Source organism: Phocoena phocoena, chromosome 1 (assembly GCF_963924675.1).
Source record: "Phocoena phocoena chromosome 1, mPhoPho1.1, whole genome shotgun sequence".
NCBI classification, from domain to species: Eukaryota; Metazoa; Chordata; class Mammalia; order Artiodactyla; family Phocoenidae; genus Phocoena; species Phocoena phocoena.
The window spans coordinates 171,808,566-171,835,556 of NC_089219.1; the positions used below are offsets into that span (position 1 = coordinate 171,808,566).

The 26,991-nt window shown below is 37.8% G+C and overlaps 1 protein-coding gene across 2 annotated transcripts in view; it reads left to right on the forward strand.

Annotated features, from left to right (window-relative positions):
- ESRRG (estrogen related receptor gamma) overlaps nt 1-26,991 on the forward strand; it is a 583,686-nt gene that overhangs the window by 369,118 nt on the left and 187,577 nt on the right. Inside the window, exon 1 of one of the 2 annotated variants that reach the window (XM_065892078.1) lies at nt 564-619. The exons of the other annotated variant lie outside the window; for it this stretch is intronic. Coding sequence (XP_065748150.1) covers nt 564-619 — 56 coding nt within the window. Of the gene's footprint in view, nt 1-563; nt 620-26,991 lie in introns of those variants that run through there. 2 annotated transcript variants of the gene reach the window in all.

Below are 26,991 nucleotides of genomic sequence, written 5' to 3' on the forward strand. Positions count from 1 at the left end.
AGAGATCTTAGGTGAGAAACCCAAGACACATCCCTCCAGTGCTTAGAGGGTTAAATTAGGTTTCTTTTCTCGCTTCCCGGGGCGGGGGGGGGGGGGGGGGTGAGGGAGGGAGTAAAAAAGATAAGAAAAAACAAAAAAAGAAAAAGAAAGAAAGAAAGAAAAGGCAGAGCCCAGTATCTACGGGCAGCGTTTCGGTCTCCGGTCCTCGCTCTCTTTTTCTCTCCGGTTCCGTCGCCAGCCCCTTCGCGTCTCTGCACCCTCCGTACCTGCCTGCTTCCGCGGCGCCTCGCAGCCTCCAGTTGCCTCCGTCCTGATTGGGCGGAGACCCCCCAATCGGCTGCGCGCCTGGGCCGGTGGGACTGCATATGTTAAGCTCTACTTCATATTAATAAGCTCCAATCGGGGCTTTAAGTCCTTGATTAGGAGAGTGTGAGAGCTCTGGTCCCAACTGGCTGTGCCTATAGGCTTGTCACCAGGAGAACATTTGTGTTAATTGCGCTCTGCTCTGTCAAGGAAACTTTGATTTATAGCGGGGGTGCGCAAATAATGGTTGCCGGTCGCACATGGATTCGGTAGAACTTTGCCTTCCTGAATCTTTTTCCCTGCACTACGAGGAAGAGTAGGTACCTTTTTCTTTCCTTTTTAAAACTCGTCCTGGGGGTGAGAGTGTGGGGTGAACGGAATGGATCTTGGCGCACGGATTCAGGTAATGCCCTGGGTATGTCGTGCGCACGAGCGCTTGTTTGTGTCTGTCTTGTGCCTTTTGTGTTGAGGGTGATCTCCTAATTCAGTAAGTCGAGAATTGTTCTCTGACTACAGTGTTACCTTTGAGGCAAAGCTCAGTGACTGTCAGTAAAACAGCTGGGTGACAGTCACTTCTTATTCAGGTGCTAAGAATAGGCACTTGGCACAAATGCTTAGTGAACTGTTAAAATGCATCTTTTACTAGGACCCATTTTCCCAAGGAAGAATGTTCTAAAATACAGGATTCAAAATGATTTATACTATTGAGTGCCTCTTATGTATTTGCAGTTTGACAGATATTTTCAGCTCCCTGTCATTTCTTACCGCGCAGAGTTAGAGGCAAAATTGCACATTTACTAATTCTCCTTCAGAGAACAATTTAAAAACTAGCCCTGTGCAGTCCGGGGCTAGAATAATGTTATTTGCATGGTTAGCATTAAGTCAGCACTTAACTGACAAATCAGTCCATTAAGTAACATGAGATTTTAACACATTATAAATATTTAAGGGGAGGGAAAAAAAACTAAAGAAGAAACAGTAGTGACTTTCTAAATTTCCCCTTGAATAGACAATGCTGAGATTGTGGATTTGTTTCATGTATCGTGTCCAGAAAATGCAGAAAAGTACTTTTGTCCTTAGATGCAGTTTAATTGGTATTTATTAATATCTTTATGCACATGGAAATATACATATTTGGATCGCCCAAGGTGGGGGACATGTGAGTAGGGGGTAAAAGGAGTAAATTAGGCATTCTTGTGTAAATGAGTGGGTCATAAACTTAATTTCAACCCACCGTTGAAATATTAGTTTATCACAGGAGCTGTCACTGGTTCCTGTTTCTGTTGAGTCAGTTGTATGGCTTTGCTTTCCCATTACAGTAATACCAACTGTTATAATTCTGAAAAGAGTGCTCTTGGCAAACGTTTCTCTCTACAGATTGTGAAGAAAATATAAAACTCTCCAGAGCAGAAGGTCGTGCATTATAGGTAGATGTCCACTAGCGGTCCTTAGTGACTGCATATTGCCTTGGTTTGTAATTAAGCAAGAGATGAAAAGTGACTTGCAGTCTCAGTGGCTCCTCGTGTGTGTGAGTGTGAGTGTGTGTGCACGTGTGTGTATGCATGCTTGCACACATACACACTCACACAAGGGATATTAGCCGAGGGATGGATTTAGGAAGAACTGAAAGGTTGGAAGGCAGTGCTTGCGTCAGTAGTAAACACTCCAAGGAAGAAACAACCTTAAATTGTGTGAAAATATAAATGAAAAATAAACAAAGGTAGGACTGCCCACTCAAGTGAAGTTTGAAGGTGAGCGCGCCGGAGGCTGTCCCACTGGAGAATTTCATGTGTCTTCATGTCAGGAAGAATGCATTATCCAAGCTCACCCAATTCTGAACTTTCTCTCATAAATAAATAAACAAAACAAACTTTAACCCCCCACCCCCACCCCCAGGCTTCTTTGTAGTTTCCTTGAATTTAACTTCTTATAGCTAATTTGAATAATTAGTTTAGATAAGCCTCTTAAAGCAGACACATTTAAATGAAATCAGGACACATGTCCTTTTGGCTTTGGCGCAAGATTCAAACTAGCTTTCTTTTTGGCTCAATTAAAAGTCATCTTTAAAAAATACAGATTTATTGTTTGCATGCAGTTCTGATGGTTACGTGGTTCACCGGACAGACAGAAAGATCTAATGCTTAGTAATGCATCTGCCTCTCTGTCTCAATTAATAAACCACAGAATTTATACATGCTATTAATATTCATAGTAAAGTGTGCTGGGTTAAACCCCATCACGTGTGAGTATACATGGAAATGAGACCAGAGTTATGCAATTTCAGAGGAGAATATTGGACAATTTCTGCTTTGGAAGCTGTTAAAAAGATTCATGCAATTTATTGGCCACCATTAGGAGAGCCTAAAATGTTAACCTATAACTATGTATTTTTTTATTTTAGGAAATGTGCCAGCACATTAAAGAGCATAATACTTGAAAGCTTGTTTCACATTTAATAGCAGTAATAACTGATAGCATAAATAGATGAAAATAATATATCTGCTCATTTTGACATATGTGTCAGTCTAATCATTCTAAATGAGTGTGCTCATCACATGATTCCCTTTCAACCTCTGATTAAAATGTAACATTGACTACAGGATTATAGAGCGGACTTAATTTTACTGACTGTTTTAACAGTTGTCACAGCTGCTGGAAGAAGGAAAGGCAATTGAAACACTCCAAAACAGGCAAGGCGAGGAGGGAACAGTTCAGTAAATTTCAGCCTGATCATGGGAAGACAGACATCCAAAATTAAACAGATTTGTGTTTTAAGATTCCTGTTTGGAGCTATGCAAGTTTTATTTTGTAAGGTTTCCTCTTTCTTTTTCAGGGTTTTGCTTCTTTTCTCTGCCTCATCTCTCCCTGTTGAAAGCTAAAAGTAAATTGAAATACAACTATCCAAAAGTAATACTATAATGTCAAAAAATACATGGGATAAAAATAGGCAGGAAGGAAAAATGTATGCAATGACAGCAACAACAAAAAGCCTAAACCAGTGGATGCAATTTTTTTAAAAAGATGGGAGCTTGCCTAAGTCACTTGAGATGTGATTTTATTTGAGAACTATGGACAGAGTCTTTAAGTTTATTTTTCTAAGAAGGAATCCTTAAAGTCCAGACTTGGAGCTCATATTACTTTTCCTTCCTGTTTCTTCTCTGTACATCTGTTGAAAACACCTGCAGCCTTAAAGGTAGGGGTTTTCGGATGATTTCTTTGTGAATTGCTGGAAGTGACAACCAGCTGCACTTAGGGGTGAGTGTTCCTAAGCTGTAGAGTCTCGTAACCTTCCCATCACATCACTAAAGTGAACAGATTAATTCTATTTCTCTAAAAATTAAATAACTACTGTACATATCCCAAACTATGTATAGGCGAAATAGCCAGACAGTGTGGATTATGTAACATATGATTTTTCTCCTTCGAGTAAGCAAAAAGTGTTCTGAGTTAATGGAATCAATGTTGGATGGGAGTGGTGAGTAAGTGCTGAGCACCCCATGCTGAATTCACTAGCCCTTTGTGTCAGTGTATTTATGTATTACCCTGTACAGATTGGGTGGTAAGTTTAGAAAGCCTCCTTTTACAGAAAGGTCTGGAAAACAGCTTCCCATTTCCTGGTCAGAGGCAAGGGTGATGGCGTTGGCTGGTTCTTATAGCGATGGGTTTCTCATCTTCATGTGTTTATGGCACTGCTGCTTTATTTACTGAGCCTAGTGTGTTGCAGCGGTAATTAACCCATGTTATTAGCAAAGCCCTTGTGAATATCCATTAATTCTCTTGCATGGATGATCATTTTTCCAGTGTTTTCCCCCCAATAGGGTATCACTGTTCTTTTTTCTTTTTTTTAAATTCTAAATTGATGGCCTTTGATATATTTATTTGATTTAATCTGACCTGGGATGTATATTGGCCATCTTATAAAGAATGGTATTGTAATTCAGCTTTAAGAAATGCTAACAGAAGCCAGAGAAAAGATTTTTTGCTGTTCTTTTCAAGGCAAAGAAGAAAATAAAGGTTTAAAAAGAAAATAATGCAGGGAATTAGTTTTAACTTCAAATTTTCCAGATCTTAGAATTTATGTTATTTTGTGCCTTTGAAGTCTTTTAATCAGATTTCTACTGAGTTAAGAATACTTTAGGCATTTTTGTAAAATATGGAGCCAGCAGAAAAATACTTGTGCTTCTTGTGCTGAAAAAAGATAAGGACCATCTCATTAGCTGGGGCCATACTTTTGCAATTAATTTTAGGTCCGTGGTGCTATTCATCAAAGGGGGCAGGTAACTTCTCTATGAGTCTGTTTAACAATATTTTCACAATACCTCACTCTTGCAAGAACTGCAGACAAAGAAGAGGACGTTCTTTGGGAAGGTAGGCATAATGCCGAACCTCAAGTCTGTATCACTTGTGAAAAATTCCTCAACATTTGTTTTAGCCTAGTGACTAAACAAAGTATTTCTTTGTTTGACTTCTAAAGTGCTCTTCAGCACTCAATGTTTTGCTTATATTATTTCATAAAATAAATTAAAATCTGTGCTTATGGTCGATACTTTGTCATACAAGTGGAAATTCATAGCCGTGATTTCTATGACACCAATTAATATCAAATAAACTTTTGAGAATCACCTATCAAGCATTTTGAAATAAGAGGACAGCATCTCACTAGAACTTTAAAGTCATTGCAGCAGATAAGCTATGCTCTGAATTTTGCTTCATAGCAAATTCATGGAAGAAAGAAACAATACAGTGTTGATCTGGTATAAGTGCATATGAGCTCCGGCCCTAGTCAGCTCTCTGGAGAAAATCTTTGATTACCCTGGCCCAGTTTGTTCAGTTTTTATCTCTTTTACATCCACTGGCCTTGTATTAAATTGTCATTGTCCTAAAGCACATGAGGTAGAAGTGAATTGCTGTTTTCTACATTCTCTGACAGTGAAATATTTAGGTTCTTTTTCTCCAGTCGTACTTACGTGTGTATTTGATAGTCCAGGGATGACATCCGGCATCTCTGCTGCTTTGACACTTTTTCTTACTGTATTTTGTATGTTTTGCTGTTGATTATTGTTTTCATAGCCGTGTGTATATGGATGTCCACGGTCTATACCATTATAAATAAAGATACACATAGGCTACTTTAAAATCCAAAGCAGTCAATAGAATATACCACACACACGTGTGTGCCTTTGTGTGCATGTATAGTATGCATGTGAAATACATATATATACACGGGAAGAGGTATGTATGTAGAATATAGGTATGCTGCTGAGAGTGTTCATGTATATTTATATAATAAAGTGGATCTCAAGTAGTTTTCTAATCAGTAAGTGTCCAGTTAAATTTGCCAGGCATAATTTTAACCTGGAATTAGTGTTTCAGGTATTTACCAAGTCTGATTTTAAATTAAATTGGTTTAACTACTATGTAACAGACAGGTAACAGGTAACCTAATACATTAATTGTTTCTGATTTTATAAATTGTTAATTATTATCATTTAAAAATTCAATATCTAGAAATCATAAATAATTTGTAAAATAGGAAATAAGCCACTAGTACTAAATACATAATTTAATGGTTTGGGACCATATCCAAGAAACAGTTTTGAATCAGCTCTTGGCTACACTGTTTTCTTATACAGTTGGGCCTGACAAATATATCTAAATGTAAACATGATACTTTTAAATAAATGCAAAATATAAATTTCACTCATCCTCACTACATAAATGTCATTTTCTTTTTTTTTTTGGCTAAAAGCACATAAAGAAAATTAATAAGTATTATATCCATATAAAGTACATCATAGATTTCTGAATTTTATTCTAAGAGGTAAGTTTGAAGGTCTGTGATTTTGATTAGTAAATCTGAATGAGCATTGAGAGGAACCACTTATCCAAATGCTCTTTCTATTCAAATTCTTGTTCTAATTCATATTTTGTTTAAATTCCTAGATTCATTTCCTACCTTTATTTGTTTGTATAGTACTTTAGCAAATTTAATGTTTCTCGTTTTTAAAAAAATCCTGCTGTTTCTTTATGCCAATCCGTCTGCTGAAAGTTAGCTCCTTTATTATCTGAGGGTGTCAAGTGACAGCCTTCTGCCTTTTGAAGGATTTACCTGGCATCTTATTCTTGTTTCAAGTTCATTTTAGACTTCTACTTTCGAAGTCTGGGAAACCTAGCTAATAAGAATAATTTCCGTTCAGTTATAACAAACACATCCTTCCTCTCTATGTTTTTCTTTACAGAAGTGCCAGATGTTTCTTTTCCTCTGATTTGGACACTATTTCTCAGTATTTTCCAAATGTATTTTCTAATCAATTATACAAAACCATCAGATTGAGAAGGTTTAGATTGTGTGTGTGCTGTGTATGTGTACTATTGCATCCCCCCCTTTTAATTTTTAAAAAAAATTTTTAAACGTTTGGAGGGAACTTGCTTTTTATGTTTTGATTTTTCAAAGATTCTGCCATTTTAATTGATGGCAATACATGTACATTTGGAAGATAACTCACTAAGGCAAAGCAATAAAAGAAAAAGTACAGTTTTAAATAAATTGGCTTCTCACTGGCCAATTAAAGTCCATTTCAGTATACTGGCATAGATCTATGTGTGCATTTGAATATAAATACATAGCACGCAACACTAGCCATTAGAAATGCAGCCTCTGGCTATGTGGAATTCTTTCACACAATATCATAAATAAAAACACTGGCTTTGGGCATTTAAAATCTATTAAAAGAGTTGTTTAAAGTGTTAAACTCATGGAGAGCCTACCTAAGATGAGATTACATTGTAAAAAACGAACTTGGAAGCAAATTTATATTTTGATTATCGAAGGCAGTCTCTGTCATATACATTCCTCTGGCCTTCTCATCTTGCTTTGAGTGAAACAAAATTGCATATATACTTTTCATCATTTTGATTGGAAGTACACATTATGTATAATATGCTTTGGCAGCACTTACCTAGCCGAAGAAAACAAATTAATATTAGCCACACTAAGGGCTGTCAGGCATATCACAGACATATCAATTGAACCTTGCTTCCTCATACACCTCCGCAAACAGTTGCTTAAGGTGGTACTAAATAAAAGGGACGCTACCAATAAATTCTCATATTGTATTAGAGATTGATGGCTAGTAGAAGTGCAGTGAAAACCAGCGTGTTTGCTTACTTCTCTTTAAAACTCTAACTGTGGGAATACAGAAAGCGTAGACAGTAATGAGTTTTGTTTTTAAAAAAAGAGTATAACTGAAGCTGGTTCAAATCTTTTTACTACCTTGGAAGGAATGGGATTATAATGGGATTTACTTTTTTAAAAAGTCTGAAGTGGTGAGTCTTGGTTGCTCTTATGTGTGATGTATATGAAGACTTTTAACAAGTGGAGAGTCAGAAGCAGCAGCCTTGTCAGGCCACTTTAAACAAGGGACATTTCTTTTTTGTTGCACTTTGCATACATTTTCTGAGAAAGAAAAAAAAAATCTTGTTCTTTCTTTTTATCTGGCTTATTCAATAGGCAAAAAAAAAAAAAAAATGAAATTTAAAAAAGTAAATCAAGAACTTAGGCACAGAAAATAGGCAGAAGCATACTGAATTCTTTTTTTCTCCTCCATCATCAGCATGGTATCTTTGTATGTGATAATTCCTTTTTCATCTGCTCTAGGAAGATGTTACTCATTTAAAATGCTTTTGAGAATTTAAACAAAGGACTCGTTAAATAAATACATTTACTTTCTTTTTAATACAATGTGAGTAAAAATGTTTGAAAAGGTGTCCTTTTCAAGGCAGTTAAACTGTTGTTACAGTTCATACTTATAAGAATTTCTTTTGCTTTGAAAAGAATATCCAAAATGATGTTCAGAGTGAGCAAAAATAGTGAGTCATATAAAAAATTACAGAGACTAAGGTACTTAAGAGAAAAATTCAAATGTGAGGTTGTTCAATCAATGGCCCTTTGCCCTCCATAATTCCAAATTATTGTAGGACTTTCACTTCTCCACAAACGTGAGATGGCCATGTTAAATTGTATTCATTTTTTCCATAAATGAAAGAATACTCTAACAATGCTTTCTTCACAGCCATTAATCTATTAAAACAGATCAGATATTTTGAGGAAGAATGTCATGCCCGTAACCAACTACTCATGGCCAAAGAAAGGGAAAGATATATAGGAGAAAGTGATTGTATACAGTTGGTTCTGGGTCCTATGAAGTGACAGAAGCATCCCTTTTATCCACAGACTTAAATGAGACCTGCCTCGTCAGTCATGGGATCATAGTGTCACAGATGGAAAGGCAACCATCAGCTGAATTGTACTGAACTACCCACTTGGCTAATTCATCTTACTGCCCTCCTCATCTAAGGAAAGGCTCATTCTGTTCCTGGAGTCTACACAGAATCAGGGGTTGGGCTCAGGTGGGACCATGTGGCTGCCTCTTTCTGTTCTCTCTTAGCCATTCAGCAAAGGGAGGCGAGGAACAAATGGGCAATTCATGCACAGAAGCCCAAGCAGAGATTCTTTCCTAGGGTCAGGAATTTATTATTCAGTCGTTGAAGTAAAGTTCATATTTCTCTTATGTTCTAGAAATATCACTGTTGTCTTTCATGCTCCAAAGAGCTACCCAGAAATGATTAGGGATGTCTCTCAATTTGTGTGAACCGTGAACTAGGGTAAGCGTTTTGTACCAGACAGAAATGGAGAGCAGATCATCCACTTATGTTAGTCTGGAGGATGATTCTTTTTTCATACCTTTATATGGAACCGTTCAGTTGGTTAAGTCTGAAGAATGAGAAAAATGATGAGGTTAAACACTCAAATTGTATTTTTTAATTTCCTTATAGTGAACAAAACTTTAATGTCTAAAGCATTTATGAGGGTTTTAATGATTGGAAAATCTGTCCTGAGAATGTGATCACCATATGTTACAGCCTTGCTTTCTGTCATGTCTTCAGTGTATGGGGTAAGTTCGGTGATACTGTCTGTTGTCTTACATTGCTTACGTTATAGAACCTCTCTGCCCCGCATTGAAATAACCTGAAATGTGGGGAACTGCCCGTTCAGTTCTTAAAAACTTTCCTGAACCCCCTCCACCCCAGCAGCGTTTTCTTTTAAAATTTCTGTTTTTCTATTCATCTGTTTTGCTAAAGGATCGTTTACTTTAGTGAAAGGTAAGTGCACGATATTCATGCCGATTTGCATACACAGTACACTTTATTCCCCCATCCCACCCTGAATTCCAAAGAGATTGCCTTGAACTTCTCATATTTGTTTTTCTTTCGGCTCTGTTTGTCGTGCATTCTAGTTGAGTGCTTTTATAGTGTTTTCTTGATTGTTGTCAGGTTGGGGTACTGCTACTGACATTTTCGTTTAGTTAATGTCACAGCAGAAAAACCTATAGCAAACTGGAATCTGGCGACAGCGCGCGGAAGATACAACTTCTGTTTGATTGTGTGTAAATACAGTTAGTTAGTTGGGGGTTTATCAGATAGCTTGGCAGAAAGAGAGAGGAGCCGTAGAAACTGTTTTCAGTAACTGTGCTGTTCATACACCTGATAAGATGGAGAGAGCTTTTCGAAATGCTGATAGGCTTTGAATAAGAAAAGGATAATCACTTCTACTGGCACCAGCTTATCGGGAATGAAGTAAAACGCCAACACTTTTACATTAGCGAAAGTAAATGTTTTAGACACTCTGTGCCTTTTTTCCTTCAAGTTAAATAGTAGGGGTGCTTTTGAGCGTGCTATAATGAATAGAAGGATTTATTACCTGGACGAAATTACAGGTGAATCTGTTGATAAAGGAACCCTCAGCATCGTCGGCAGCAGCTTCTCCGATAAGCAGGTGCATCTATGTGTACGTTCTCTGGAGAAATTATTTCTTTTTCCCCTCCAGTTCCATTAACCATCGTTTCTGATGTTCGAAGATGCAGTTATGTCCTGTGCCAGTTGAGTCTCCTTGTTTACCAGCAGATGGGTGACAGGCATTTGAAACTTAGCTTATCAGACTTGGAAAATGCTGGTGTGACCTACTATGTAAGTTGGGGCATCTTTACGTTTCTATCACTTGTGCTGAAGCAGCCAACTCCTATACAAGAAATCTTACTTTTTTTCCTGAGGAATGGACTGAGATTCATTATAAATTTAGGATAGGTTAATGAGAAGATAAATGCATTTGGCCAAGTAGTTGTCCATTTTAAAGCACCTCCCCTTAAAAAAGAGACAGATTGGTTTTGCGCTTCAGTATAAACCATGAACTTTCCCTGGCTTTCCCCTTTTCTCTTCTTTGTAATTTGATGCCTACAAATAATTTGGCGTATTCAGATTTGATAAATGGTAGTGCAAGAGCAGATTGATTGATTTTGGATTACTATTGATTACTCTCCATGAGATCACTGTGACACACTCGAATCAATAGTATTCGATTAAGCAAGGCACCACCGTTCTATACATCCAGCAGCGGTGGGGAATCCAGGAACAGAATGTTCACAAGCTGATAAATTGACAAAACGTTCAGCTTTAACTAGCCCTTTGTTCAGCACTAGTTCCTTAAAATATATTTCATTGGAAAGTTCGTTTTTGCAACTCTGGGCCTTTCTGTGCAAGAAAGGTCATCTGTTTAAGGTTTATTAAATTTTAACTCAAAACAACTGGGCTCCATTTAAGATGTAAAATAATTTAAGTACTTACTGCAGGCAACCTTCATGCTTTTGAGCCGTCGCTCAGAGGTTTCATTCTTTTACGAAGATGTCAATTGTCAACATAAAAATGCATCACTGGCAATGTAATGGTTTAAGATTCAAACTGAAATGAAAATTCCTGCCTGAGGAAAGCACTATCCTCCAACTAAGGTGGTCTTCACCTTCTTCAGAAGTGGGCGAACTTAGGAGCAGCACAGGGAGGCCGCGGCAGGTGGCACACCTTGATCAATTGCACAGCCGAGGCTCCTTTTTTCCCCATCCTATCTGAGGGTATTCATCACATCGCCAGTACTACATGCAAAACACTAAATATCATCTGATCTGAGAGCTGCCACTGCTGCTGATACACTGAAATCTTTCTGTCTTGAGCAAACTTACAAAGTCGCTGGGGGGAAAAAAGATCATCCATGATTCAAGTCCTTTAGCGAAGGACCTCAAGGATGAGATTTTCCATCCTATTCCATCAATGTGTAGTCTTGGCCCTTGGGATGAAGCATTTGCTCTTTTGTTATGTGGGATTGCCAAGTTGCTTCTCAAAAAGGCAAGCCTTAGAGTGAACACTCCATTGAATGAGTGGATGGTCTAACGTGCAAAACTTGATTTGCAGTGAAATTTTGACAGCTAGGGCTTGTGTGCCCCAAATCTTAACAGGCTCAAGTCTTGAAATATACTTCGATAAATTTTCTCATTTTGATAGTGGGTTTAAAAAAACCCAAAATGAATCTGAGGTGGCTTTCTGAGGGAAAATGAGGAGGGAAGTCAAGTTTGGAGTTATGAAATTCCCCGCCAAAACTTCAGGCTTTTTTGCATGAGAGTGAGATACTAGGATTCTAATTAAATTAGGTTGAACCACATGAAATGGCCATTTTTCTAGGTCAAGGAATGGTCAACTATAAGCAATTTTGTGTGATTCCACATAATAATGGAATTTATTCCTATACTGTCCATATCCCATAAACAAATTGAAAGCAAAAACTATATTTTTAATTTTAGGGTGGGCTGTGTCCGATTATGAAAGACACATGAATTCTGTCTGCAATTATAGCCAGTATATTACAGTATCATTTTTTGACAACTACTTTTTTCTTTAACACCAGTAGAAAGTTCCCAAGGACACAGTCTTATACACACTGTAAAAGTGTGCGTTTATCTGGCTTCTCACCTGTTGTAGCCAAGCTGCTTCTGAGCATCCCTGTAAATTTCTCACCTGCCGAGGGAGAGTATGGCACAAACAACTGAGTTAGGCTCGAGGACTGACCCTCCAAAACAGCACGTTGCTCAGGGTAAATAGTTGGAAAGCAAATTGGGAAGAAGATGCCAACACCTCAACTATGGCATCCCCGCATCCATTCATTAACAGAACGTTAGTTGGCTAGTTAGCGCTTTGCGCGCTTCCCCCCAGAGAAGTATTAAAACTGTGCTCCATTAAATTTATGCACCGTTGTGGGTTAGGCAGACGTGCAGCTCCCCGAGTGTCGGCAGTGGAGCCCGTGATGCTTTATTGGCTGTGGCAGGCAGGAAAGGTGCTTCAGGAGATGTAATAAAATGATCCCAGAGTCTTCATTTGACCCCCCAGATATGCAGCTCATCTTGGAGCCACGCTGTGCTGGCCAGTAGGAGCTCTCGGTGCCCACCAGCGGGAAGAATCCGTCTCCCAGAAAGGAAGGAAATTGACTCTTTAGGTGGGAGGGAGGGGCTCCGGGGCCACCGCTGGCAATGTCAGCAGAAGGTTCATCTTGACTTAGGGTCACATCAGGACCGGGTAAGTTTTTCTCACTCTGCGTAAGCATATGACAGCTTACATCTTGTTTCCGAGAGAGGGAGGGTGGGCATCGTTTACTGGAACTTGATTGAGCGAATGCCTCCGACTGGTGCCACTGTCAGTCTTGGAGTTTTCCCTTAGTGGTGCATTTCCCCCCTGTCTGTGTCACTGAATTTGATTTATCGCTGGTACTAAGATCAAAAAAGAATTCATTCCTTTTGATGTGTGCTATTAGGCACATGCAGTGCAGGAAGGGGACGGGGGAGAGCCGTCTTAGCATACAAGTCACTGTCCTGGTCACCCGGTGGCCACTGATGGCAGAATATATATTTTCTATCTCTGTTCATTTTGGATGTAGGATTCTATGAATAGAGAGGTGGAGCTATAGGATATTTTAAATTAATAATGAGGTTTGTTTCAGATACAGATTCTTTTGGTAAGGACACAGAGTGGCTAGAATCATCTGATTCTAGCAACCTTTTTTTCTTTTTTCCTTTTTCTTTTTTTTTTTTTTTTTTTTACTGTATTGGCATTCATTTTACCAAAAGACATAAAAAGCCAAGGAATATAAATAAGCCAATGGGCTTCAGGCTTCTTTCAAAAAAGAGCGGTCGGTTGCATTTACTGTTGGGTGGGAAATTTGGGACATCGGAGGCTTGTCTGCAAATGAGAGGAGAGATTTTGGTGGGGTCTGCTTCTCCAGTATTCACGACCCTGATCAGGCTTTGTTTCCAGCTCTGTCCAGTAGCTTTTGTCCAGCTTCTCAGTTTAGTGGGATTTGTCTGAGCAGCATGAGCCCCGACCCATCAGCAGGCTGCTAGTCAGCAGCAGGTGTGAACAACATAAAACAGGATTAACGCTGAACCAAAGTGTGTACTAAAAACAGCACCCCTGCCTTGCTTTGAAAAAGGACGGCAGGACTGGAAGATAGAAGCCACTCTGGTCCTGTCCATTCTTTGTTTTCTAAACAGTGTTCAAGGGCTATGCAAATAATTCTGTTTAGGTGCCCAGGAGGCATGCTAGGGATCCGGTTCTCATTCTCTCTCTCTCTCTCTCTCTCTCTCTCTCTCTCTCTCTCTCTCTGTTTTTAAACTGTAAACGCAAAACTTATGTCGACACTTCTTCTCAGACTTTCAGAGAGGAAAAACAAAACAGAACAAAAGTGGTCTGGGTAAATCTTGAACCAGGATTACAGGTGAATTTTGCAAACATACTGCCTTTACTTCAAATTTAAAGTCAATAGTCATTCAGGGTGCTGTATTTCCCACCTCTTAAGAATATTGTTGGTTGGTTTATTCTGAGATATTTTTTGTGTTTAATTATGTGACTCAATGTATACTTTCACCTAGGTAGGTAAACCACAAATAAATAAAATAAGTAATTTCATTAGAGATTATAAACACTATGCACCCAATTTTTTTTTTTTTCAATCAGCACTACCTATATAGGGGCAAGAAAGCTGTCAAAAAAAAGATCATAGTTAACATAGGGGACTGCATGAGTTTAACCAATTGGGCATTGCATTGAATTTATGGCATTTGAATCACTTTATCGATATTTCGTTTAGGAAAGAGAAAGGTTGCCTATAAATATGTTTTTCTTTAAATTATGCTAATTCTAGTATATACTGTATATCAGGCTAAAATTTAGATATCTATGTTTTCTCTATTAAGTTTAGACTAACTTGCATTTTGAAACTTTAAGACAGTCACATCCAGAAAGACATCTGAAATAAAGGAAATAACAATTAAATCAGTTACAGAAATTGTATTACACACACACACACACACACACACATACACACAAATACAGACACACACAGGTACTAACTCTTCTTTAAACACAGGCAAAGCAAATGTAGAGTTTTTTGCATATGTATATAATAGTATGACACTAATTTCTGATACTCCAAAAGTATGTTCAAATATAGATATTTATATAAGGTGGATGTGTTTGAGAATATCATATAGACTTTCTAAAAGAATAATTTTGCAATGTCAGAAATCAAATATCATTCGTTTTCAGCAGCATCTTATACCATACATTACCTGTATTGTCTTTTATATCCAGGGCTTAAACTGTAATTACCCACTCATTCCTTCACCCTTTGCTTATACTTACTCTTTTTTAATTTTTTAAATGGCAGTTTTTTTTAGCTGAGACTTTGCTACTACTTTTATTTCAGAAGTAATCTTTTTTTTTTTTTTAGAAGTAATCTTGCCTGCCAGTTTAACTGTGGCAATCTGAACACACATCTACATCATTATAAAAATATAAATGCTAAAAATTATATTTAATTTTACAGTTACTATCTTTAAATGTTAATTTATTACCGTTTGCCTTTTAATATGTTTCTAAGAAACGTCCAGTCCCTTCTGTTTAGTATTATTAAGTACCTTTGGTTATGTACATTAATTGGGTTGTGGGCAAATAGCTTAATGAGAGTTAATGAAATCAAGTCTAGAAGATACCAGTTTAAAATTGATTTTTGAAGTGAACTTTTTATAACCAACTATCTGGCGTCCAATTGATTACTTATAGTAACTTCTCACGTTGCATCAACATGATTACATGCATTCCTCTGCAATTTTTAAATCATTAAAGTAATCAATATTTAGTGCATTAAACTGAATTTTCTTGATCATTCATTCCAAAATATTTGACTGTGTGCAGGCCCTGTCCTGGGCGCGAAGATCCTGAAATAAATGATAAAAATATAAAATGATCTTGAGTGCATTAAAAAAACACTCTAAAATGGGACTTTATATACTTAAGTTTTCAATTTATACTTGGGTCAACCTTCAGGAAATGATTTCAGGAATTTAGGTAGCAGAGGTTTTACTTAAAACTTAAGCAAGTTGGAGCTTCCATTCTGATTTGGGCCTTCTAGAGCTGACTTCCAAGAACACAATTAGAAATGGTACATTTAGATCCCAAATATTGCAAAAGTGTGATTGGGGGTCTTAGAGCAGTCAAGTCTGGTCCTGCCTGCTTCCTTGTGAAGCCTTTGAAGATTTGATCCCGGAAGCGGCCATTACATCTTAAAATGCTCTAAATGACTTGTGTGTGGTTTGTTTCTTAGACTGGAAATGAAAGGGGGAAAATGCTTTAAAAGATCAGGTAAGAAAAGATATTTCCGAGGTCATAGGAAAAGGAAGGGGGATGTATGTGAACTCTAGAAGGTTAGTGCAGTTTGACTTTGAGGGAAAGGTGTGCATTAGTAAATTCATTCTAATCAAAGTAAATGACTGTTGAAAGGTAATTTTTCAAAGGAAACCTTGCCCTTAATCTTGAGATAATCTCACAGCTACTGTCTTTGTCCAACAGTCCTGCAAAACTACCCAATGCTCTTCCCCAAAGCCTGGGATTTCAATTTGCCCGAGGACTCGATGATGGAATTCAAAGCCGTTTTCTGTCTTTGCAGCCTCTTTTCAGTGAATGCATTTTATTCAAGTGTTTTATTTATTTATTTTTTGGAAGATACAGCTTGGTTTGCTTCAGGTCATTAAAATGATTCTCTGTCGCAGTTTTGGATGTTTATAATTAGATGATTAGTGAAGTTAGGTAATAAGATTTATGTTGGCATCAGTTAAGTTTATAGAAAGATTAAAATCATGGTGTCATCTGAATATGCCAGAAATAACTCAGGAGAATTTTTGTGAAGTGTTTATACTCAATTAAAATTTATACGACATGTTACCGAGTGATCGTCTCATGATAGCTTGGCACCGTGAGTTTGCAAACTTCCAATTTCAAGTGATATGCATTGCAGTTTTTGTCTTCCAGTCCTATAGAATTATGAACTTCGGAAGGGAAATGCTATGCTTTTTGGAAATGACACTAGAAATATGAGACAAAGAACTGTCTCAAACTTGGGCACAGGGGATATTTTCTGCAACACTGAAAAGCTAGAAAAATGCAGTTTTTCTCTCCACTCACTAGATATGCAAAGGGCAGCTTACCTTTATACAAATGCATTGCAGACATGAGCTGAGTCATCTCACCTGTGTTTTCCCTTCATTTGTGTTTTTTTGCAAAGTATCTGTGAGAATACATTTCTCCCTCCTAGTTTTCCTGACTTTTCCGGTATCCATCCCCTTGAATCCTCTTTTCTTCACTTTCTATTAAGCCGAGGTGGAATTTTGAAACGGACGCGTCCTTCTTTATGCATAGGGCCAAAATGCACTGCCAAAGCTTCACGGTAGTCTTCAAAAACCCACTAACAAAGCAACAGCGTAAAGTATCCGGGGTTGCTGGAGGTGGAGGGGCAGGGAGGAGGGCAGCTGGTAATTTACGGTTCCTCTAGGAATGCTTGTAGAGGGCTTGCCAGTGCCCCACTTCCACCCCACCCCCAGACTGCACACCGCTCAGTGTTCAGAGGATGATAATGTACCTGGAAAGAAAGGCGGCCCGTGCCGAAGCAAGCAGCATCAGACAGGGCGTCCTGCCAACTGCCTCACCTGCTGCATCCATGAGTCCATCTGGTGACTGCAGTAGCTCATTGTAGGCCTCTTCCGAGGAACATTCGGGCTGAAAAGCAGGCGGTGTGAATTATTTAGGTAGCTAGTGTAAATCCATAGAGGGAAAGGAAAGGAGGGGCAGGGGAAGAATCTGCAAAAACCTCATGCTCCCTTAGCCCTGGGTGCTTTGGAATGCTCAAAGGAACGCAGAAAAGCATTTGATTTGCATAGAGATAGAGATGTATAGATCATTGTGCAGATTACAAACCCATGAGTTTTATCTAGATTTGGAGAGCAGTGCTTGGCCTGTTTTGCACTGAAAATATGGCCAGCTCTGGGTAGGGAACCTCTGGGGACTTGACAGGATAAGTGAAACTGATAAAATGTAATATTTTTAGGCATTGATTTAACAGAAATAAAACAACTCTATGTCCTTTCTGAAACTGTTGATTTTGTTCGTGGCGGGTGGGGGCAGGCGGGGATAATGCATTTGACTTTTTAGTGAATTGTGATTTATACATATTGGGTTCTTTTTTTTCTACTAGATAAAAACAAGTAGAAAAATAATTTAGGTTAATTTTATTTGTATAGGTGGCCAGTCAAAAATATTTTGGCTAGTTGCTGTATACAAAACCCTGTTATGGAATTCAACATATCCATTAATATATCTTAAATATGAAATGAAAGCCCTCAGTCGTAGAAATCTTTGTAGGATTTTGTGTGCTTTGGGTCTAGATAAACCATATGGACAGGCATGTCCTCTAGGAATTACCTGATGAATGCAAAAACTGAATACTTAAAGAAATTGTAAACCAGGCTTAAATAAGCCATTTATACTGAAATAAGCAAAGTTTTAAGGAAATGGTTTTAAAAGACTTCCTGGTATCTAACAAGATAAACTTACCAGGCTGAAATTGTCATTGAAATCTAGGAAGAGCTAGTCTGTATGAAAATGATTTCTAAATTCTAAGTGAAGGTTTAGAACTATGAATGGCATTAGTAGTATCCAGACTGAAACAAACTTCCTGTTTTCTTTCCTGAGAATCATTTAGGGGGTAATATAATTTGGGGGTAGGGGGTAGGAGCTTCATTTAAATTAATTTATGATTTTTTTATGCACTCCCTTCCTTTTTACTGTATAGATTCTTACAGATACATGGGTAATGTTATGTATTACATCTAACCTCTTTATGTTTTAAGGGACAAGCTTATGATAGAGCCATGAAAAAAAAGAACGTGTTTGTGAATAGCTCCCCTGGTTGTATCTGTCCAGAAAGGCATGTGGTGTTTGTGTTCTAGAATAGACTAGATTCTTTAGGGTTTCTTTACTCCATCCCACTTGACTCAATTCAGCTGCAAAGTAAATTTAATGGAGCTGTTTCTTTGAGCCAGTAAAGCTGTAGCCTTCACTTAAATAAGCAATGTCTATTTGGAGCGAAATATGTATGAAAATGAAACATACTGTTCATTCAAAATATAAGCAGCAGCCCAATTCATAGTTGTTCAAATAAAACACTTTTTATTTCAAGGAAATTTATTTATAACCAGTCACTTTCCAAAAAGTATTTGAGATGATTCCTTTTTATCTGCGTTTGAATCCATTTTCCAGGGCCAAATAAAATGAGCTATTTGTCGTAAGCCAAGTAACTCCATAAAATTTAAAGGCATTAAATAAAATTCAGGAGCATTAGACCATACCTGGTTTGTTCTCTCCCCTAATCTTTCTTCTGCTGCTCCACAGTTCTTCCTCTCACAGCCCAGCTCTCTCTCTCCCCAGCCCCACACTGAACAATACAGCATTCACCCCCAGCTTTGCATCATACCATTATAAAAATAAAGCCCCCTCCCCAAGATTATATTTTCCCAGAATTTGTAACTTTTTAAATGATCTTTTCCTGGAAGTAATCTATTGCTCCTGGAGTTTGGATACTGCTGGCTGATGATTGAATGCCTACTCTTTTGACAGGCAAAGAAGGACAAAGTTGAGAGAGACATGAATTAATTAGAAATAACATGTACATGGTGATGGCAGTGGTTTAACTACAAGAGCAGGAGTTGACACAGTGTTTAATTGGCAACTTCAGGGAACGCTTATAGACATTTTAGGCTCCATCAATGTACAAAGTAATGAAATGTTTTAGAAAAACATTTAAATATCTATACAAGAACACGGGCTTTTTACATATTGCTTTAATTGCTTTTATTCACCCTGAGTGGCTGTTTGTTTTTTAAGTTTTGTTCTTATTTAAGACTTAAGGCATGAAGCTTCCTGAGCATTGTTTTATCTCCTTTTGTATTCTGAGGTTCGGGTGTTAGAACATCTCTGATCTCGTCTGGACAGAGCCAGCTTTATATTATCTTTGAATAATTTACATTCATACGATTTCATCAGATCATGTACCTGTGTCAGCTTTGCCTGGGATATGTAATAACTTACTTTTCTTAAGATCATGAAAAAATGTATATTTGTTTTGATAGGAAGAGTTTAGAGTATGTTTATTTCCATAAAATGGCAATGGAAACTTAGTAAATGAACATGTACTTGGTCTAAACATCTCCTTTTAGCATTTTACAGATGTATTCTTTCATCTTCTCTCAGAAAGTCCATAATCTGGATGTTAATTTTATTTTTATTTGATTGGCATCTTCACTGAAGGTGTTTTTTAAAGACATGAGCATCAACTGGTAAAGAAAGCTTATGTGCCCAAGTATTTGTCGGGAAATTTAAAAGAGAAATTTCATAATTTGTCAAGGAACTACCCAGAAGGATTTAATTAGAACCAAAAAATAAATAAAAAAATAAATAAATAAAAATAAATAAATAAAATAATAAAAGCCTTTGAGTAACACATGATGTATTTCAAAAGTAAATCTACTTTTAGTGGTTGTTCCTGAGATTTGCTATTGACAGTTTCGTCAAATCGGCTATAGTTATGGAAGTCTTAGCTGCTTGAAGTACTGCCCTCTAATAGCAGTTATGGTATTATTATATGGGATAAGTAGCAAATAGTAGCATCCAAGTTGCTTCTTAATAGCCTCCGTAAAAAACTTCATTACCCCATTCATAGGGAAGAAGAAGGATGTAATAATAAATCACCAGTATTTTTACAGGCTCCTGAGTAGGGAGGTAAGGTGACCATTTGGGGTTTCCCCAAAGCAGAGCTAATAAATAGAATGGTATTTACATAAGCACTGAAGACAGTCAGCATGGCCCGTTCGTCTTTTGTTTTGGGGTATCACAACTGGCCCAGGCATGATGCCAGATTTCTTTATTTTCTTAAAATATAGATTAAACCTTGGTTGTATTTGATGTGAGAGAACCCGTGATGAGAGAGGAAACAGGTCTTCTGACGAGTGCAGACAGAAGGAGCATAATCTGTGCATACAAAGCGATGAAGCAGTTCAGAGAAATCTACCAGGCCCTTTCCTCTACTATTTCCTGATCTGGCAGAATGTCCTACTGTTCATCTCAGGATCAGAGTTTGAGAGCCATATTGAGTATAGGTTTAAAGAATAATGCATTTTATTTTCGCATGGAAGATACAGTGATACAGACTGTGGGTTTGGAAGCCAAAGAAATTAATGCTCTTACTTAAAGTATGTCAAGTTTAATGATCTAATAAAATAGCATGCAAAAAAAAAATGCTTGATGAGAGTGGGCACTCGATAAGTATTTCATGCCCCCTCCTACTTTGCTGTTAATAATGGGTTGTTAGAAGCACTAGAAGGAAAGTACAAAACTGAGATTTCACTTCTCAAAGCCAAATTAGCTTCTTACCTCAACCGACAAATTCTGAAGTCGAAATGAGTCATAATAAGGATTAGTCAGGGAAGCTTGAATTGAACCTATTTCTCCTGCATGTGTGACTCCTTATCAGTCTCCTACTACTTATAATTGCTGGATTCACTTTCTGAAATTAGCAGAGGGGAAAGCAAAGTAAAGACAGAAACCTAGCCCCTTGCATTTTTTCTTCCCTGCCTAGAATGGCAGGGTAAGAATAGGACTATAAAAATATAGTATTTAATGATTATTATTAGAGGAAATGCAGAAATAAAACTATGAAGGAGTGAAGATAGATTCTAGCAGATTGTTGTGAGGTTAAAGATATTTGAAGAGGTCCTTTTGTCTTCAGTTTCTCCTATCTTTTAAACACTGCAATCTGGCTTCTGAAGTTAGAAGTCCCTAAAAGCCTTGTTACCAGTAGTCTGAGTGCCTAGCTCATAGTTATGAGAGAGTGTGTGTGTGTGTGTGTGTGTGTATGTGTGTGTGTGTGTGTGTGTGTGTGTGTGTGTGTGTCTGTATGTGTGTCTGGGAGGTAGTCTTTAATCTATTTCAGGTCAGTTTTCCTGAAGGAAGGGTTAAATCAACTGGTTGAGCTGATGATTTTACTCTCCTGTGGTGATATTTTATTTATATGTTAAAATGCTTGGAAAGTGATTAATTTGTCAGGGGAACATCGTGTTCCTGTAAATTTGCTGAATATGTAATAAAATTGCCATAACACGGATGGGGAAAATGAAGATTTTTTTTAAAACCAAAACAGCCAAAGGGTCTTCCTGTATTTCCATCAGTTTATATTTACTTGAATTTCTCCCTTTAAAAACAACAGCTTTGAAAGACTCCTTGCTTGAAGTTAAGGGAGACATCTGAGCTGGTGAGGTTTAAAAAAAAAAAATAGTTGGGGGAGGAAGGTAATGGAAGAAGAGAGATGGAATGCTGGATTCTGCTGCCTGTTCTCTCTCCCTGGACCAACAATGACTGATACATCCATTAAATTTCAACCCAGGCTGATTGACTGAGTGGATTTATATAAATTAAAAAATACAGGTCATATACCTTTTCTGATAGACTGTAAATGAGAAATAGGAATTCCTTTAAACCTCAAAGGAGGAAATCCATAGGCGAGGCTTTCGAGTCAATAAAGCACTACGGCATCAACTCTTCTTGCTGTGTTTGTACAATAAGTTTTAGTTAATAGACAAATATTATACCAGCCTTCCCCCTGACTTTTTCCAGCAAGAGGTAATTTGTAAACGAATCCACACAGTGTTGAAGATTTTCCAGCTTTTGTTGCAGTTTGAACTTGTGCTTTCCAGATGGGAAGGAGGCAGAAATCATCCCTTGCTCCGTTTTCTTGGTGTAACAACTGAAAATGGCATTAGTTCAGGAACAATGACTTTTATTCACAGTCATTCTCTCAGCGCCATGTCCATTTGTCCATTGGAATGAGCCACTTATCATGCTTCCAGGTTTTTCCTCTTTCAACATCAAGCGTTATGAAAGGAAAATTCCATTTTTTCCTGGCCCTCCATGACAGGCAGGCTGAAGACTGTGGTCATTTGGATTAAAAACATATCCATCACCACCAGCCGGCAGGTTATTATGATGTCTCCTTTGAATATATGAATTTCTTACGCTGCCTGTTGGAAGTCTAAGAACGTCAACTTTTTAGATAAATAATTATCCCATTGGTGACGTACAGCATACTGTTGCCATATTTCTCACTTCTGCAGCATTCTTGCCCTTATCACCCACGACATAAATCTTTGGCTTTCACATTTAATGAAACGACTAGGGTGACAACCCCCTGTACTCAGTATAGTTAACCAATCATACGCCGTCATTTGACTATCGTTATTTGGGTTTTTTGCGGCAGGTATTTTAGTAGACCGTTTAGTTTAAATTTGACAGCACATTTGATACAGCAGTGCAGGTAAATACGCAGATCACCTTATTTATGTGCTACCTATGACCTCAGCATGCAGCCTTCAGCTTTGTGAGGTTCCGTGGATAGAAAGATGGATAAATGAATAAAGTTTCCAACGTCAGTCAGTGTTATTATCGGAGTCTGATAATCTGTCAGCTGAATTTTGGAGAGTGGGGAGAAATATGGACATGTGGGGGAAGCCTAGGACAGGAGTGACCATTTCTCAAGAGACCCATTTTTGCTAAACCTCAGTTCCCTGAATCACCAGAATCTCTGGTTCTTTAGGAATGGAAGAGAGGTATCACTCCATCTCTCCTATAGAGGTTTCTGAAGTGATGAAACCAAATTCCTTACTCCATTTCCCATTTCTTGGATCTCCCCACCATCCAAGTTTATTTCTCACTGTGGACCCTAGTTTCCTTGTCTGTAAAATTCGTGCCTATAACTGACCATCAGTTACTGTGAGTTTTATGATTTTCCAGTAAACAAATAGGCCTAGATGTGAGTGTGGAGTTCACATGCAGACATAGATGCTCCAGAAGGAGTCCTGAAATCCTATACATCTTAACTAGTTAGCTACTAGGTAAGAGTGACTGAGTGTTTTATGAGATGGACAGCACTAATTGTTCCCTTTTCCTGTTTTCCCACAATATTCCTTCCTGGACTTCGGATAAGAACAAGAACTGATCCTGCCCTGTCTGTTTGCCTTCTGGAAGATGGAAAGATGAGCTGTCGTAGGGCAGCCTTGCCTTAGCAGCAAACAGAGGAGGCAGGGACTTGGGTTTCTGAGGGTGCGGCCCAGCGGCTGCTGAGACTGAGAACCATTATGACGAATGCTGTGCGTGGTTGATGTAACTCCAGAGAGACATTTCCCATGGTTCTTGCATGAAGACTATGCCTCTAGTGATAGGAATCACTTTTTTTTTTTCCCCCAGAAGCGGTCATAATAGCTTTATCTACACTCTCTTGTCTTGTTCTTGTGGTGAGTGGCTAAGATGGTCCAATGTAGTTAAGCAGTTTCAGACGTTACCTCTAACTTGATTTTCCCCCAGACCTGTGTTAAATTAGTTGTTATCCATGGGGAATCTGATTGGCGGAATCGGGGGGGGGGGGATCGAACCTCATTATTTTCTTGCATAACTTCCATGCAGCCTTCATTCTTAGCATGGTATGTTGACCTCTGAAACACATCACATTTTCCTTGGAAAAACTTCATTATTATTTAGCGCCCACATCATTCTTGGCACATAGTAGATACCACTAAAGTTTGTGAACTGATACTTTTTTTTTTAAACATCTTTATTGGAGTATAATTGCTTTACACTGGTGTGTTAGTTTCTGCTGTATAACAAAGTGAATCAGCCATACCTATACATATATCCCCCTATCTCCTCCCTCTTGCATCTGCCTCCCATCCTCTCTATCCCACCCCTCTAGGTGGTCACAAAGCACCGAGCTGATCTCCCTGTGCTATGCGGCTGCTTCCCACTAGCTATCTGTTTTACATTTGGTAGTGGATATATGTCCATGCCACTCTCTCACTTTGTCACAGCTTCCCCTTCCCCCTCCCCGTGTCCTCAAGTCCATTTTCTACGTCTGCATCTTTATTCCTGTCCTGCCCCTAGGTTCATCAGAACCTTTTTTTTTTTTAGATTCCATATATATGTGTTAGCATACGGTGTTTGTTTGTAGATACTCACTAGAGTTTGTGAACTGATTCATTTAAAGCTTTGCTATAAACAACTAGCATCACCTCTTAATCTCAGGTGCTAAGAAGTTAAGGAGCTCATTTTGGGTGACGGTGTGAGCTGATGTTGGTGAAAAATCAGTAACAAATGTAACTCACAGCAAATCCCCAAAGTTGAATAAATTTTTTGTGGAAAGCCCAGGTAAGTATGGATGTATATTTCAAAACTGGGTGCAGATTTATGTTCAGATTTATTCCAAAAATTAAAATATTTTGTCCCACAAATTTATAGTAGCACTTTGGATCTGCATAACACTTTAAACTTTTCAGAGGTTTTCGTATTTATTTTCTGTTTTGGGTCTCAACATTCCTGTGCATTAGATAGTGTGGGCATTAATTAGTACCTGTACTTTAATTATTAGATAACTGAGACATAGCAAATTAATTAATGTATATTAATTATATGTATTGATACAGTTAATTAATGACAAAAGCTAATTGGCCAGGAAGTTCTACCTGGTATCTAGCTCCAGTTTTCCATGCTGTGAAATAAGTTAGTTTCTCCTTATTAGAAGGCTCTAAACCTGTCTCAATTAAATAATAATCATCCTTTTTATGGTATAATAATATAAATAATCTAGTATTTTCTAAGTTGCTAGTGATTTTGACTTTTCAACATTATTATCCTTTGTTCTTAGACATTTAAGGGAATGAGCTACTTTATTTTCTTTTTGTTGTATCTTGGTCCCATCTTTGGTATTGTGGGTTCAAATAGTCATCACAGATAGAGCGTAGCACTTAACTGAGTATACAGTTGTTTAAGAAAATTAAAGCATTGAAAAATAAAATCCTTAGAAGATAGTAGTTATAGGTGTGATGACAGTTGGCATATTTAATTGGCTGCTATAAAGTATTGTTATTAAATCTTTGCAGTTCAGCATTTTGTAGCTCAGAGGACAGAATTTAGATATAGAAAATTCAAGTTCAAGTTCCGGTTCTGTCACAGTTCTGTTTCCTCATCTGTAAAATGGAGAAAACACTTGTCTCACTTTCTGTCTTGAGAATCAGTGTGTGACTGTAACTCCTTTTCTCACTGTTAAAAAGAAAAAGAAAAAAAATCCCAATATCTTCTTGGGATATATGCAGTCATATCAATGTTTCTTAAGAACATTATCTTGAGAATTCACCATACTCTTTGAGAAGTGGCAGAATGGAGGACCATCTATGCCATCAGCTTCATGTCCTTGACTAACTTGTGTCTGGTGTCAGAGGTTTGGTATTTCAAGTTATGTCCCACACTTGTAAGCCAGACATAGAAAATTATTGTGATGAGGTTTATAACAAGGTTTATAAAGAATAATGATGGCTATAGTTGACATAATGCCTTGCAGTTCATTCATTTATTCATTCAACAAACGTCTATTAAGTGACAAATTCAAGTAGCTAATATGAGTTCAGCATAGTACAAAGTGCTGAGGATATAAAGTCAAATAGGCTGTAGCCCATGTCTTCAAGGAAAATGTTAATTAAAAAAAACCTTTTTTTGACATAATTGTAGACTCACAATCAGTTGTATGAAATAATGCAGAGAAATGCGGTACTCTTCACCCAGTTTCTTTCAGTGGTAACCACTTGCATAATTATAGTATACAATATCACAACCAGGAAATTGACATTGATAGAGTCCACCGACCTTAGAACTTACAAGTTGCACATGCGTTTGTGCTTGTGTGTGTGAGTTCGTGTGTTCAGTTCTGTTACTGTATGTGTAGATTCCTCTGTCCAGCGCCACAGTCAAGATCAAGAACAGTTCCATCATAAGGTGTTCATTTGTTTTGATATTATACTTTATAAGAAATTATACTTCGTCAAAGGAATTTCAGGTTGACCGATGCTCATGTATTATTTATGGATCACTGGGGGTGCAAAAACTTCTTTTGATGATGCTTATAATATCTATCTCCTCTTTTTCTCATTTTCTTTGCTACCATCTTACTGCAGGCTTTTCTCATCATTTATCTTGCTGGATAGAATAGCTTCCTAGTTGGGCTTTAAACACTGTGAGTTCAGAGGTCTGGTCTATTTTATCAGGTTCTATGCCTGAAACATGATAGGGATGAATGAGTGAGTACATGGGCAGTGCTGCACTCAAAAGTGTGTTTAAAGAAGGCACAAATCGGGTTATGTCTTTTCTCCTTAGAAATCTTCAGTAACTTCCCATCTACAAAATAACATCTAATCTGCATACTATAGTATTTCAAACCTTCCACAGTGTGGCCCCAAACTACTTCCTGAACCCATAGCAAATTCCAGATCCCCTATAGCGTTCTGCAAAACTAACCCCTCCTTCATTCTCTGAGCCTCCCCTGCATTCGCCCAC